We start from the raw sequence: 12,657 nt of genomic DNA, 5'->3' as shown, positions 1-12,657 counted from the left end.
AGGAAACATGACTAATCACAAATTTGCGAGAGGATAGTTCTATTATTTTATGTCTTTATATTATTGAATTTGTACTTCAATAAAGGATCACCAAGTGGGCACACAAAAAGACTCATTCACATAATAATGATTCACGAACACCTGATTTTTATAGATACGGTAGAGATTCCGTGAGTCAAATCTCTTGGTTTGAGGACTACTAAAGTTCTCAAATGAGAACTGAACGGGTTGATATATTAACAGAAGTGAGAGTAAGTTGGCTTAAATTTGACTAGTTTTTTCTTTTATTTTTATTTAATTGCGTTAACTGATGAACTTTTACAAACACAGGTCTTCTATTATTTTATATCAGCATTTTCTTAATTCCTTCAATTGCCTTATCCATCTCCGATAGCTCAATTCGTAGACTGAAAAAAAGGGATCAAAAATGATTCACACACCGAGCTGTACCTTTCGATCTTTTCTTTATCCGCTGCTTGGACAGCTTCTGGTACTTTCGTTGCGTAGTCTTTGGCGCTCATCTTCTTTTCCTGGGAAGAAATTTTGTTTTCGATTCCCTTTCGAGACTTTTCCATCTTGACGACTTCTTTTTCGAAATCAATGACTCCCTGTTTTATGGATAATAAAGAAAGATCGTAAATATTTTTGATAATTAATTCATTGTAATTAAACCAATGCCTTCAACAAAAGATGAGCATTGACATCGTCGTTAACAACGGTGAGTACGCAGCCGGCTGGAATGTCCTTCGTAAAAGCGATTTCTTCCGCGTTGGACAACACTCGGATGAAATCTGAGTAGCTATCCAGGACCTGCTTCGAGGCGTCGCTCTTGACTTCCAAGAAGGTCTTTGTCTTTTGCTTGTTGGTCAGCTTGTACTCGCCACGGAGTGATCGCACTTGCTTGACGACATTCATCATTAGCGCGATGTCGGATTCCGTGGCTTCGTCTCGCTGAAATCATCGATGATAAATATTCTGTCGACTTGATTTACCTTGAAAGCAGTTGGATCTGGATAACTAGCGACGTGAATAGAGGGAGTAGCGTCGCCAGCTCTTCTTGGCAGTCGCTGCCAAAGCTCTTCCGTTACATATGGCATGAAAGGAGCCGACAGTTTGAGAGCGACGTCGAGACATGTGTAGAGCGTTTCTTGAGCAGCGCGTTTTGTTGATGCATCTCCAATGTCTCCCCACATTATCTGAAGGGGCCCTATTCAAAACAACACATATGACAGGGACTTACCGGCTTGACAGTCTCAAGATAGACATCGCAGAGTTCGTACAACCAGAAATTGTAAATGGCAGTGGTGATGGCTGGGAAGTCGTAGTTCTTGAATCCGCTCGTGCATTGCTCAACGCAATTCGCAAGTCGGGAGAGAATCCACTTGTCGATTCCAGTCTTGCTTTCGAGAACATCCTTTGATGGAACGAAGTCGTCGCCGAGCTGCATTTGCGCGAATCTGGAATGAATAAATACGCGTGCAACAGATTTTTTACTACCTGATAGCATTCCAGAGCTTGTTACAAAACTTTCTGTAACCCTCGACCCGCTTGACATCCAAATTGATATCTCTTCCCTGACTTGTGTAAGCACAGAGGGCGAATCTCAACGCATCAGTTCCACACTCTGGAATTCCATCGGGATAATCAGCTGCTTGACCGTCTTGGGCCTTCTTGATCTCTTTCGCGTCAAGATTTCCGGACAGAAGCGATTCTTGAAGCTTCTTGAGCGTAACTCCGTTGATGACATCGCGAGGATCGATGACGTTTCCGAGGGACTTGGACATTTTTCGCCCATGCGCGTCTCTGACCATAGCGTGGAGGTAGACCTCCTTGAATGGGAGCTTGTCGCAGAGGGAGAGGGAGAACATGACCATTCTGGCCACCCAGAAGAAGAGAATATCGTGTCCTGTTTCAAGCAGCTCGCCAGGGAAGAAACGCGAGAGTTCAGGATTCTCATCTGGCCAGCCAAAGGCGGAGAAAGGAAACAGTGCCGAAGAAAACCAGGTATCAAGGACATCAGGGTCCTGTTCGAGTGAAATCTGATCTTTTCCGCACTCGAATTTCTCAACAGCCGCTGCAAGAGCTTCCTCCTCAGTAATTCCGCAGACCCAGTAGTCTTCTTCATTCGGGAATGACTTGTGTTCTCCGGTCATGGTCGCCTTATACGCTGGGATTCGATGTCCCCACCAAAGCTGTCGGGAAATGCACCACGGTCGCGAGTCCTCGAGCCAACGGAACCAGGTCTTTTCGTGACTGTCTGGGATGATCTTCAGCTCTTTGTTCGTCACAACATCGCAAGCTCGTTTCGCCATGGCATCTGTGTCGACGTACCACTGTGGTTTGAGCAGCGGTTCAATGATGTCCTTGGATCGGGAACAAACAGGAACCACCATTGGATTGTCCTCTGTTCCAACGTATTGTCCGATCTCCTTGAGGTCTTCAACGATCTGTTTTCGCACATCGAATCGCTTCATTCCGTCATATTTTGTGCCAGTGCCAACTACGAGCCCGTTGTCGTCGAAAATGTTGATCTGTGGAAGGTTGTGTCGCTTGCCCATGTCATTATCGTTGTGATCATGAGCGGGGGTGATCTTGACAGCGCCGGTACCAAAGTCCATCTTGACGTAGTCGTCGGCGATGATAGTCATTTCCCGATCGGGGATGAAGGGATGCACGAGCTTCTTGCCCACAAAATCGGAGTATCGCTCGTCCATGGGATGAACGGCTACGGCAACGTCACCAAGCATCGTTTCAATACGAGTGGTAGCTACGGTGATTGTTCTGCCATCTTCAAGCTTGTATGAGAAGCTGATGAGGACACCGAATTCGACCTTTTCCGGGTAGCCAGGGACGGGAAGGAGAGTTCGCCCCTCAAGCTCCTTTTGATCGACCTCGATATTGGAAATGGCGGATTGGAGGGCACATGACCAATTGACCAAACGATTGGAGCGGAAGATCGTGCCGTTTTTGTGAAATCGGATGAAGGCAGTTTGAACAGCTTTGTAGAGCTTCGGGTCCATGGTGAAAGCCGCTCTGTCCCAATCGACAGAAGCTCCCATCGCACGGATCTGGTTGTAAATCGTGTCGCCCTTCTCGTTCTTCCACTTCCACACCTCGTCGACGAAGGCATCTCTGCCGAGCTGGTGCCTCGTGATGTTGCGCTCCTTCTTCAATCGCTTTTCAACAACGACTTGAGTGGCGATACCAGCGTGATCACAGCCTGGATTCCAAAGGACTGTTTTACCGTTCATTCGATGCCAGCGGGTGATGCAGTCTTCGACAGCGAGAGTGAGCGCGTGCCCAAGATGAAGAGTTCCAGTTACATTTGGTGGGGGAATCATGATCGTGAAGTGACCCTTTGGATTATCTGCGTAAACGTTTTCGCGGCCATACTCTGGCTTGTAAAAGCCCTGTTTCTCCCACCATTCGGACCAGGCGGCTTCGACATATTTCGGAGAATAAGCTTTTGGAAGCTCGCAAGTAGTCGATTTCTTATCGCCTTTTGCAGTCCCTTCCGTGTAGGTAACCACCTCTGGCGCAGCGGCCTTTGCTGGTTTCTCTTCTTTCTTTGCAGCGGCCTTCGCTGGTTTGTCCTTTTTAGCCGCGGCAGCTGCGGCTTTTTTCGCTGCGAATTTTGCTTCTTTTTCGGCCTTCTTTCGCGCTTTTTCGGCTTCCTTTGCGAGCTTCTTTTCCAATTCGGCCGCGTCGAATACTTTTCGATTTTCAATAAAGTTAACTTTGAAGTGCTTCTTCAGCTTGTCGTTTTTCATGAGAGAGGAGTACCAGTTCGTGAGCTTTGGTAGCGCTTCACGCTCTGATTTGCCGAAGAGGTTTTCAAATGCAGGTTTTAAGCAAGCCGCAAGAGTGGTGTCCGCAACAGATAATTCCTCGCCAAGGAGGTAGTTTTCTCCGAGTATCTAAAAATGATAGTTTAAGAATTGGAGGTGTTCGAAAAAGAAAATCCGCTTGCGGCCAAATATAATTATATTCAAGCATTTGCTTTTTGATCTGACCCAAAAGTGTGGGATCTGAAAACAAAAGATTCTGAAAAATATAAAAACGCTTGAAAAATTAGGCAAGAAGATACTTATCTTCTTGGGAATATGCGCTCAAAGGATCGATCAGTAGTTAGATAACGAAACTTGGATGTGTCAGCTGACAAAAGCGCCATCTTCCTGTCGAATTTTGTGAATATATAAAAGCCGAAGAATGACGAAAATCAAATCATAAAATGTCTTAATCATATAAAAACATACTTTCGTGAATTTAAATAATTTGCCTAGAAAGATGAACTGCCGACAAAAGAGAATATAAACGTTATACGATAAAATGAAGCTATAAATGGTATAATTACATTGAAAATTTTATTTGAAATATTTTATATGAAATATTTATTATTTTCAATACTGTGCACTAAAAATAAAAAAAAAGATTTCAAAAAAAAAAATACAAGCATATTTTACCTTTTCAAGAGCTTGACAATGCTTCATAAAATCCTCAAGATTTTGATTGTAAACTTTTTCTTCGTATTTCATTTTGCCACTGAGCGGTTGAGTAAGGTTTTCTACCAGTGGAAGCAAGTGCTGGTCGGATAAGCTTTCATAGTTGAGGATTTGAGCCTGTTTTTCGATCGAGGAGTCCTGGACGAGTGAGAGGATCTTTGCCACGGAGGGAGCATTTTCCGCCGATTTCGAGGCTTTTTCGTGATGAAAATTTGGAAAATCAAAAAATTAGATTTGAAAAAGGAGAATTTTGAAAATTTTTCATCACTCTTTCCTTCAAGTTTGACTGTAATCGCCTCTGCCGCCGCTACTTTCAGCTGAAAGTAGTCACTCATTCTAAAATCAAGATAATCTCTTTTGAGAATTCATATTTTCGAACTTGAAAAAGGTAAAACGCCTACTGGAATGATGAAAATTTTCAACATTCTCGAGACTCGTTCACGTGAAAAATGGCGGTTTTCTCTAAAAATTTTTGTCTCAAAACTTCATTTTCGATCCGAAAAATCATTTGGAACATGAAAATCCGGGTAAAATAGAAGAAAATCGCAATTTTTCGCGCTAGAAAAAATTTTTCACCAGTTCCCAGAAAGTCTTTTCAGAACTCTGATATGTGTCATTCTCGAGGCTCTAGAAATCATTCTTCTTCTTCTTCTTTATCCTCTTTTTGACAGAAAAAAATGCTATTTTAATAAAAATACGAGCGCGCGCTGGTATGAGTCATTCTTCTTTTTTACAGCTGGTGAATCATTCTTCACTTTTTGTCATCGGCACGCAGATTTTTTCGCGATTTTTTATATAAAGAAAAATTTGAAGAGAAGATGAGAGAAAACTAAGAAGCAAAGAAAGAAAGAAAAGAGAATGACGAATGCGCCGTTTTCGGACTTTTTGATCTTCTTCAAATATCTCGACGGTTCGTGATTTTCTTCTCGAAATATTTCCTAATAACTTTTATCAGATAATCCCGATTGGGCACTGTCGCAAGCCCTGTACGGTGCTCTTTTCGGCTTGGCGATTCTGTTCATCGCAGTTTGGGCGGATTTTGGATTCATTTTCAATTTCATTTTTGGCCTTCCGAGCTTTTTCTGCGACAAGAAGCTGATTTCGTTTTCAAAAGACCGGCCAAGCCAGCAGCTGGATTTGTCAGAAATCGAAGGAGATATTTCATTAGGTAACTTTACCTCTTTATTATTGTCTGAGAATCATTTGTTAGACACACCAGCGCTAGAAACGCCAGAAAACATGCACCATCAAATTTCCTCCCACGAAAATGCCCGAAAACGCCAGAATCGCAGTCCAACTTTCGAAACCGACGAATCTCCGATGGAATCTTGGCCAACTCCTCCCGAAGCGCTAGAAATCCCGCCGATCAAACAATCCTACGCCCAAATTTCGAAGATCTCGAGAAACGTTAACAATGGATATTTTCGCGCCACAGGGATGCCAGTTGGTGGCGGAAGGTTCAATTCGATCGAGAGAAAGTCGTTTTTGACGCCGCCGAATCCGCTTTCTGATACTTCCAGGCGATCTGCTTTCAAGGTAAATGAAAGAAATGTTCCCTAGAAAATTATTTTTCAGGTTTTCAAGCAGGAAAAAGACCCAGACTACGCCGAACTTCCCCTCCGAATCGGCGTTTCTTCGGAGAACATCTCCGAAGATGGATCAACATACGACAACTCAGAGTATGGAATTCGCCTGGGAACTTGGAAGCCTCAGAATTAAGCAAGTTACCGAATATTATTTTACTCGCTCTCTGATTCTTCCACTATTACCATTTGCCTCAATTTCAATCTTCCTGTCTTTCAATTCGCAACTAATACAGCATCAATTTTGATTCTACCCGTCGTAATTTATTTATTTAGTTAAGAATTCAAGCGATTTTTTCTTACTGTTTTCAGTTATCAGAATATCTTTCGAGAGCGTCTTCTAGTACTCGTTTATTATCTGAAATTTTTTCTCTGTATGTATAATTTTACTTCTGAAATTCACCTTCACAAAATTGAAAGAGGCTTCTTTTGTCCATAGAAGTTTGAATCCGAAGTTGAAGAAGTAGAATTGCATCTAATTTTTGCTTTGAGGCATTTAGGAAATCGTTCAGAGTTTGTTTGAAAAGTTGATTGCTAGAATTTCGTTAGGTGCTTTTTTTAATGACTTTGGGGGTAACTTTACTTTTGCGATCGGTCGAGTTTTACAATTTTGTTGAGTTTTCGTCGGGCTTCTTCGTCTTTTACCTTCATTTTTCTTCAAAAATTATGCTACATTCTATAAAGGAGGGTACCTTATTGTCAGATTCTGCCTAGTTCGGCAAAATCGATGTAAATCTGAAGTCTTTCTGAGCATTTTCGCTGTTTCTTCCACCCCGGGAGCCAAATGCTTTTGAAAGTCGCTTATTTCTTTAACTACTCGATAGGTATAGTTCAAATCTGCCAAGAGCTGATCGGAAAGATCTTCGAAATAGTAACGATGGAGCACTAGAAATTTTAGAAATGAATACAATGGGGGCGTACTTAGGAGGACTTTTTCTTCAAAAGAGGAAACTTTTGGAGATATTTTCTGAAGCGCTCGATTCGAACCCTAAAGGCTTTTGAAGTCCTGCAGGTCAGCGTTTCTAGGATTTCGTTGTTGTTGACCAGCTTCCAGAGAATTTCAAGATCTGCTTTCGTCGTTGACTCATCGGCGATGAGGACGGCGTCGATAATTTCGCGTTCTGGAGAGCGATTGAAAAGGTCTACCATCTCATTCACCTTTCATTGAATTCTTGATCGAGAAAATAATAGAGGAAACGAACCTTGAGGGGATAGTGGAGCGTTTTCAAAGTGAGGGGGATTTTCTCCGGCTCTGCAGCTTCTTCTTTCTTTAAAATTATCTCAATTTTGTTCGGGTAGAATCCTTGAATATCCGCGGCTGCTTCTCGGCCCATCAAATAACTGATCTCGTCCCAGATCAAGTCGTACAAATCGGGATAGTTGGAAAGAACCTCGCAGAGTTCCTGCCCGTAGAGTTGGATTTTCTCGTGATTTTCTTCGCGATAAGCTTGGGCGACTTGGAAAGCTAGGCGTAGTCCGTCTTCAGTTTGGTAGGGAACGTCGATGACGCTTTGGTACTTGTTTTCGAGCTTTAAGAGGATTTAACCCATTATTTGGCCTTATTTTAATAAGATTTTAATAAGATATGTTAATAATATAAGAAATATATTCATAAATCCTTGAATAAACGCTCGGATCTTCTTTCGATTCTTCGATATCCCTCCTTTCGTGAATTCTTTGCCACAGCTCCCTTTCATTTTCCGGTAAAAACTCGATGATCCTCTGCACTACCTCCCTCCGTTTCGGATGCGTCGCCAATTTAGGATTGACTTTCGTCAGTAGCTCTACGTGGTCTTGATTCTTTCGGTATTTCTCGATCATCGCTAGAATCTCCTTCGCCAGTTTGATCGTTGACCGACTATCGCGACCTTCAGAAAGAAGGTGGAGAATGCCGTTTTGACTCAGGTCCCCGAGATTTTTAGGCAGAGAACTTCTTCTGTAATCCGGTCGAGTTGCAGGGAGATAGCCTTCATTTTAGAAAGAAAAAGATGAAAACGTAGACTTACCAAGGATAAGAGTGCCGCCTTTGGAGTGTTGCCTGAGCATATACGGCACCAAATCGACTGTATTTACTGTCAATCCTCCGCTAAAAATCGCTAGAAACAAATCCACATTCATAAGCTTACATATGAGTCAGTTGATCCCCAGCACGAAGATTTGCTCGGTATGCAGGGCTGTATTTCTCTACAGATTTCAACACTAAAAAGTAAACTTCAGGACATCTTGAATTGAAAAGGACTTACGGATGGCAGGAGTGTTCTTCGCTTCTTCGATCTCTGATTCGAAAAATTCTTCGACTTCAATTCCCATTTCTTCATTTTCCCCGACAAATAGCGTCGAGAACTTGACTCTCGAAACGACGCAAATCGAAGGCGGAAACGTATTCTGCCTTTTGATCACTGTCATTAAATGGCTGGAGCTCGAGCTTCTCGAAATAATCTCATCCCCTACTGATATGATCTCGTCTCCCGGAGAGAGCCCAGCTTCTTGGGCAAAAGATCCGGCTGAAACTGTCCGAACGACATTTCGATCGTCGACAGAAAAACCGACAGAATCAGTTGTCCAGTGACTTCTCTGGGAATCGGAATGCATGCTGTGCAAGCTCATCTTTTCGCTGGTAAAGTATTTTATGATTTGAATATGAAGAAGAATGTTTGGCAGGGCTTTTTCTTGCTCTTCACCTCGTAAAATGAGCGATGCTGTAATTATGTTTTGCAATGATGAGGTTGTAAGCAACGCTAATGAGATGCACATGTCATGAGTTACCGATGACGTCATGAAAATATGTAAACCTGCAAGTTTCTAGTTTTCTTCGAATTTGCCCGAGTCTTTCATTTTGCTAAAGGACAAGTGAGAATTCTTCTTGTCAAAATAATGAGAGGAAAAGCTCGATCTTGACTTTTTCATGACTTTTCTGAAGTACGCTTGACATTTATCAATGCATTTTCGCACTTATAATTCTTGTCAAGTACAACTCGAAAATATTTTTGTCGAAAGTTAAAATGAATCTTATTCTCATGTTTTTTCTAAGAGACGTCTTAGGGAGGCGATCAAAAGGTCAGGATAAACATGAATGAATTTTCTTTGATTTTTGCTTTTCAATTCAGCGGTTTCGAAACAGAAAGGTGACGAAAGCCAGCAATCGACTCCAGCCGGATCTCCTGATATTTTGCTTGAATTAACTACAGATAATTACTCTTTTGCTGAGGAAACTTGGCATCTCACGATTCTGGAGTTTTCAGCTTCGTTCTTTGTTGGTATTGTTTCCATTGCGGTATTAAAGTCAAGCGATATTGAAAATACCGCAAAACTATCATTAGGCTCTTATTATTATGAATGAGATTCGACAAATGCGAGTTCAACATGTCTGTCCTTTCGACTTTTCAAATGCGAGAGACCCAATTGACCGCTGTCAAAGTCTCAGGTATGAGCAGTTAGCCATCGTAGGCCATGCTAACTTAATTAAGGTATATTCTGACTCGATCGCAAAACATCCTCCCAGAGCGTACGAAGACACACAAAGAGATCTTATTGAATCTCTGGGAAAGCGAATTTTTGATGGATAAATATGAAATCTTCTACGTCATGTCAAATCCTGCTGAAGAGTTCGAGTTCGTCAGAAGATCGTTGGCGGAAAGAGATCCCTTGCAAAAACAAGTGGCGATGATTCAAGAAACAAGCAATCTATAAAACTCAGAATCTTCTTAACAGTAACTCTAATAAATAAAGAAAGCACGATTCCTTGAAATGCTTCTTTTTTGTTCAAGATTACTATGATTTCGAAGTTTCTTCTCACGAAATTGACTCAACTCACTTTATGGTGAGAAAATATGAAGGAAAGAAGGGCGAATGTCAAGTTTCAATCACTGAAAAATAGATACTTTCAGAAAACGAGAACTAAGTTAGAAAAGGAAATTGTTTGAAAATGTTCCTGATAAAGCTATTAGTGATTTTTCTTTGCTTTCAATGTGTTTTTGGAAGAAGAGCTAGCAAAGGTAAAGATGTTTGATCATAAGTCGGAGAGCAAACACGATAATACCATGATGGTATTTAGGGACAGCAAGTAAAATAAGAAAAAATATTGAGGAAAATCAGCCATCATCTGATGACATTTCCGAGTTAAGCTTGGAAGACTACTCGTTTGCTGAAGAAACATGGCACCTCACGATTCTAGAGTTTACTGCCTCAGCTGTTGTTGGAATTTGCTCAATTTTTGTGAGCCTTGGAAATTGTCTTTTATGCTGACTATTTTCTAGGCGTTGATTATCAGAAATGAAGTGCGAAGAATTCGAATTCGGCACGTCTGTCCTTTTGATTTTTCAAACATGAGAGACCCTATTGATCGTTGTCAAGATCTAAGGTACAAGAAACGAATGCTGCTGCCTCATGAGTCATGAATTCAGGTATATTCTGACTCGATCCCAGAACATTCTTCCAGAGCGAACAAATTCCCACAAGGAAATTCTTCTCAACCTCTGGGAAAGCGAGTTTTTGATGGATAAATATGAAGTTTTCTATGTCCTCGCGAATCCTGCTGAAGAATTTGAGTTTGTGCGGAGATCTACTAACAAAAGTGCGGTAGTACAAGGCGAGGAGTTTTCTTCTCTTGATCACAAAACTGAAGAAGTCATTTGAATGCATTAAAATACAAATAAATTCGAATTCTACCGCTACCACTATCACCACCACCAAACCTTAGACCCACTTTTAGTCACCTTTGATAAAGAATAAAAGTTCAAGCAAAACATTTATTTCATTCTAGATGTCAAATTTCTATATTTTCTCATTTGGATCATTTTTGTTCGCAGTCGCATCGATAATGTTTCCAATGACAAGCGAGAACCACTGCAAGGTTTCATCGAGCTTGTCGACCAAAATGTCCAAAACGTGGAAAACATCCTTCGCGACTGCTTTTCCATCAACCGTCTTCCAAGTGCATGTTCCGGTTATTTCCTCTCGGGGACCGCAGATGATGTCTAGAAAAGAGTAGTTGCTGTTTTGTCGGAAATCAAGGAAGAGTACCTTCCCAAGCTTCGATGCTCCAGAATGAGTGTCGTTCAAGATCAGCAACCCAGACTCGTAGATAGTGCGTGACGTCAGAAAGTTTATGCCACTGAATTTTTTTTTACTAAAGAAGACCATAAGTATGGTTTTTTCAAGAAAATATCATTATTTTTCTTCCATCTGTTATGGATTAAGTATAATAAAAAAATTGAAATCCTGACCAAAATTAATTTCTTTCTCACCTCAAAATCGGTCTCCCACTTAACAACCCATCCTTGTCCAACTTCAACCCATCCGTTGTATCCAAAAAGCATCTCCCAGTATCGATAAGTCCACTCTCCTGACCAAGCGAGAACCTTCGTAATCGCTTCTTGATACGGAACCAGGTACAAAGCTCGAATCTCATCCGGATCATACATGCAGCAAGGAGCAGGGTAGAGCAACTGTGCCCAGTCTTCAATGCTGAACTCGACGATTGCTGAAAAAGTGAGGTGAAATGTGGATTTTTTTAACGGAGCCTACCCATGAATTCTTCAACGATGACTTCCATATCCCGCGCCCAGTTGATCATACAGCGCGAGTCGACATTTTCACGAGAGAATTTCTCGACCCAACCGTTTCCGTATTGCTCTGAGAGTTGATACCAAACCTGCCCTATGAAGAAAAACCTCTAAGAAAGTTACTTCGTTATAATTTCCAAGCAAAACCATAAGATTACGATTTTCTTTGTCATTCAAAAATTTTCAAAAAGCCATGTTGGCTGACATCTTTCAATTAGTTTTTCGTTTTCTACTCTCTAAAAAGAATTTAGCATTACCTTGCATCCAAACAGCTTGTATCCAGATCCACAACTGAATCGGCTTGTTGATCAAATCCGTGTACGTCACATTATACTCTTTGAGATACTCATTGTCGTTGACGATATTCCAGTCGAAGAGCGGATCGTATCCATTTGGATTATTCGTATTATTCGAAAGTGCTGCAAAAGCCGTCGCGGCAAAAAACGACAAAAATGTTGCGAGTTTCATGACAACCGCAGAATGATAACAATTAAGGGAATCTAACTAAGGGTCGGCATTTCTGAATTGGCTTAGGGAGGGGGCCTGGTTTGTTCAACAATAGACATGGATTTCGCGGGCCACACCTTTGGGTCATCGGCTTCTTTCGCTTTTAAAGTAGTTACCGGCCGGAATTTCGTCATTCCGGAACATGCTCACTATTTATAAGACTCCAAGAAGAATAATGCAATTTCATTTGATTTTATTTACAGATTTATTGGCGTCGTTATTTTTATTGGTTTGTCAAACTTTGAAGGAAATCAAGAGCTTTTCGAAGATTTCCTTCATGGAAGAAGAAAAAGAAACGCTCCAGATAAAAAACATCGAGTTAGGCATAAATTGACTTTGGGAAGATTCACTTTTTACCCGAAATTCACGGGTTCGACGGTTTTTATATTTTAAGCAAAACGAAGATTTGAAATAAAGCATCATAAATTATATATTTGCTGTTTTATAAAATTGATATAAAAATTGAACTAGTCTTACAGTGATGTTTTCATATTTTAACAG

General features: G+C 41.2%; 5 protein-coding genes and 1 long non-coding RNA gene across 7 annotated transcripts; 2 read left to right on the top strand and 4 right to left on the bottom strand.

Annotated features, from left to right (window-relative positions):
• Positions 1–38: 38 nt before the first annotated feature.
• On the bottom strand, positions 39–4,863 carry LOC145705633 (valine--tRNA ligase-like). 2 transcript variants are annotated; one of them, XM_081783117.1, is made up of 8 exons: positions 4,780–4,863; positions 4,464–4,699; positions 1,498–3,917; positions 1,241–1,457; positions 993–1,196; positions 679–951; positions 451–608; positions 39–407 (listed from the first exon to the last, which is right to left on the bottom strand). In XM_081783117.1, the coding sequence occupies exons 1-8, from the start codon at positions 4,835–4,837 to the stop codon at positions 344–346; spliced, it is 3,630 nt and encodes a 1,209-aa protein (XP_081639243.1). In that variant the 5' UTR covers positions 4,838–4,863; the 3' UTR covers positions 39–343. The 2 variants fall into 2 exon arrangements, with proteins under 2 accessions (XP_081639243.1, XP_081639242.1); XM_081783116.1 differs by having other exon boundaries at positions 4,464–4,703; positions 4,784–4,858.
• A 395-nt stretch (positions 4,864–5,258) lies between these two features.
• On the top strand, positions 5,259–6,338 carry LOC145705634 (uncharacterized). Its single transcript, XM_081783118.1, has 4 exons — positions 5,259–5,412; positions 5,458–5,670; positions 5,713–6,038; positions 6,078–6,338. Exons 1-4 carry the CDS (start codon positions 5,361–5,363, stop codon positions 6,219–6,221), a joined length of 735 nt encoding a protein of 244 aa, XP_081639244.1. The 5' UTR covers positions 5,259–5,360; the 3' UTR covers positions 6,222–6,338.
• A 55-nt stretch (positions 6,339–6,393) lies between these two features.
• LOC145701298 (uncharacterized) lies at positions 6,394–6,945 on the bottom strand. The gene is made up of 4 exons (XM_081778519.1): positions 6,778–6,945; positions 6,669–6,740; positions 6,489–6,619; positions 6,394–6,443 (listed from the first exon to the last, which is right to left on the bottom strand). Exons 1-4 carry the CDS (start codon positions 6,837–6,839, stop codon positions 6,394–6,396), a joined length of 315 nt encoding a protein of 104 aa, XP_081634645.1. The 5' UTR covers positions 6,840–6,945.
• A 25-nt stretch (positions 6,946–6,970) lies between these two features.
• On the bottom strand, positions 6,971–7,625 carry LOC145705635 (uncharacterized). Its single transcript, XM_081783119.1, has 2 exons — positions 7,288–7,625; positions 6,971–7,243 (listed from the first exon to the last, which is right to left on the bottom strand). Exons 1-2 carry the CDS (start codon positions 7,417–7,419, stop codon positions 7,007–7,009), a joined length of 369 nt encoding a protein of 122 aa, XP_081639245.1. The 5' UTR covers positions 7,420–7,625; the 3' UTR covers positions 6,971–7,006.
• Positions 7,626–10,143: 2,518 nt separating this feature from the next.
• LOC145705144 (uncharacterized) lies at positions 10,144–10,761 on the top strand. The gene is made up of 3 exons (XR_014134555.1): positions 10,144–10,300; positions 10,342–10,445; positions 10,489–10,761. It is a non-coding gene; the product is annotated as an uncharacterized LOC145705144 (long non-coding RNA).
• Positions 10,762–10,855: 94 nt separating this feature from the next.
• Positions 10,856–12,122, bottom strand: LOC145703572 (uncharacterized). Its single transcript, XM_081780949.1, has 5 exons — positions 11,907–12,122; positions 11,612–11,743; positions 11,332–11,567; positions 11,108–11,198; positions 10,856–11,061 (listed from the first exon to the last, which is right to left on the bottom strand). Exons 1-5 carry the CDS (start codon positions 12,115–12,117, stop codon positions 10,859–10,861), a joined length of 873 nt encoding a protein of 290 aa, XP_081637075.1. The 5' UTR covers positions 12,118–12,122; the 3' UTR covers positions 10,856–10,858.
• Between the last annotated feature and the right edge of the window lie 535 nt (positions 12,123–12,657).

This window comes from Oikopleura dioica, chromosome PAR (assembly GCF_907165135.1).
Source record: "Oikopleura dioica chromosome PAR, OKI2018_I68_1.0, whole genome shotgun sequence".
NCBI lineage: Eukaryota > Metazoa > Chordata > Appendicularia > Copelata > Oikopleuridae > Oikopleura > Oikopleura dioica.
This window is presented reverse-complemented; position numbering and strand designations above follow the sequence as displayed.

Bases quoted from the DNA above. Each gene is read 5' to 3' on its own strand.
- LOC145705633 (XM_081783117.1), bottom strand. From the start codon at position 4,837: ATGAGTGACTACTTTCAGCTGAAAGTAGCGGCGGCAGAGGCGATTACA. The intron at 4,700-4,779 runs AAGGAAAGAGTG...TTCATCACGAAA, and splicing joins GGCGATTACAGTCAAACTTG to AAGCCTCGAAATCGGCGGAA. The intron at 408-450 runs GTACAGCTCGGT...CCTTTTTTTCAG, and splicing joins GATAAAGAAAAGATCGAAAG to TCTACGAATTGAGCTATCGG.
- LOC145705635 (XM_081783119.1), bottom strand. From the start codon at position 7,419: ATGGGCCGAGAAGCAGCCGCGGATATTCAAGGATTCTACCCGAACAAA. The intron at 7,244-7,287 runs GTTCGTTTCCTC...ATTCAATGAAAG, and splicing joins CGCTCCACTATCCCCTCAAG to GTGAATGAGATGGTAGACCT.
- LOC145705634 (XM_081783118.1), top strand. From the start codon at position 5,361: ATGACGAATGCGCCGTTTTCGGACTTTTTGATCTTCTTCAAATATCTC. The intron at 5,413-5,457 runs GTTCGTGATTTT...AACTTTTATCAG, and splicing joins CTTCTTCAAATATCTCGACG to ATAATCCCGATTGGGCACTG. The intron at 5,671-5,712 runs GTAACTTTACCT...ATCATTTGTTAG, and splicing joins CGAAGGAGATATTTCATTAG to ACACACCAGCGCTAGAAACG.
- LOC145701298 (XM_081778519.1), bottom strand. From the start codon at position 6,839: ATGCTCAGAAAGACTTCAGATTTACATCGATTTTGCCGAACTAGGCAG. The intron at 6,741-6,777 runs GTACCCTCCTTT...TAATTTTTGAAG, and splicing joins AGGCAGAATCTGACAATAAG to AAAAATGAAGGTAAAAGACG. The intron at 6,444-6,488 runs GTGAATTTCAGA...AAAAAATTTCAG, and splicing joins CCTCTTTCAATTTTGTGAAG to ATAATAAACGAGTACTAGAA.
- LOC145703572 (XM_081780949.1), bottom strand. From the start codon at position 12,117: ATGAAACTCGCAACATTTTTGTCGTTTTTTGCCGCGACGGCTTTTGCA. The intron at 11,744-11,906 runs GTAATGCTAAAT...TTTTCTTCATAG, and splicing joins ACAAGCTGTTTGGATGCAAG to GGCAGGTTTGGTATCAACTC. The intron at 11,568-11,611 runs GTAGGCTCCGTT...TCACTTTTTCAG, and splicing joins CATCGTTGAAGAATTCATGG to CAATCGTCGAGTTCAGCATT.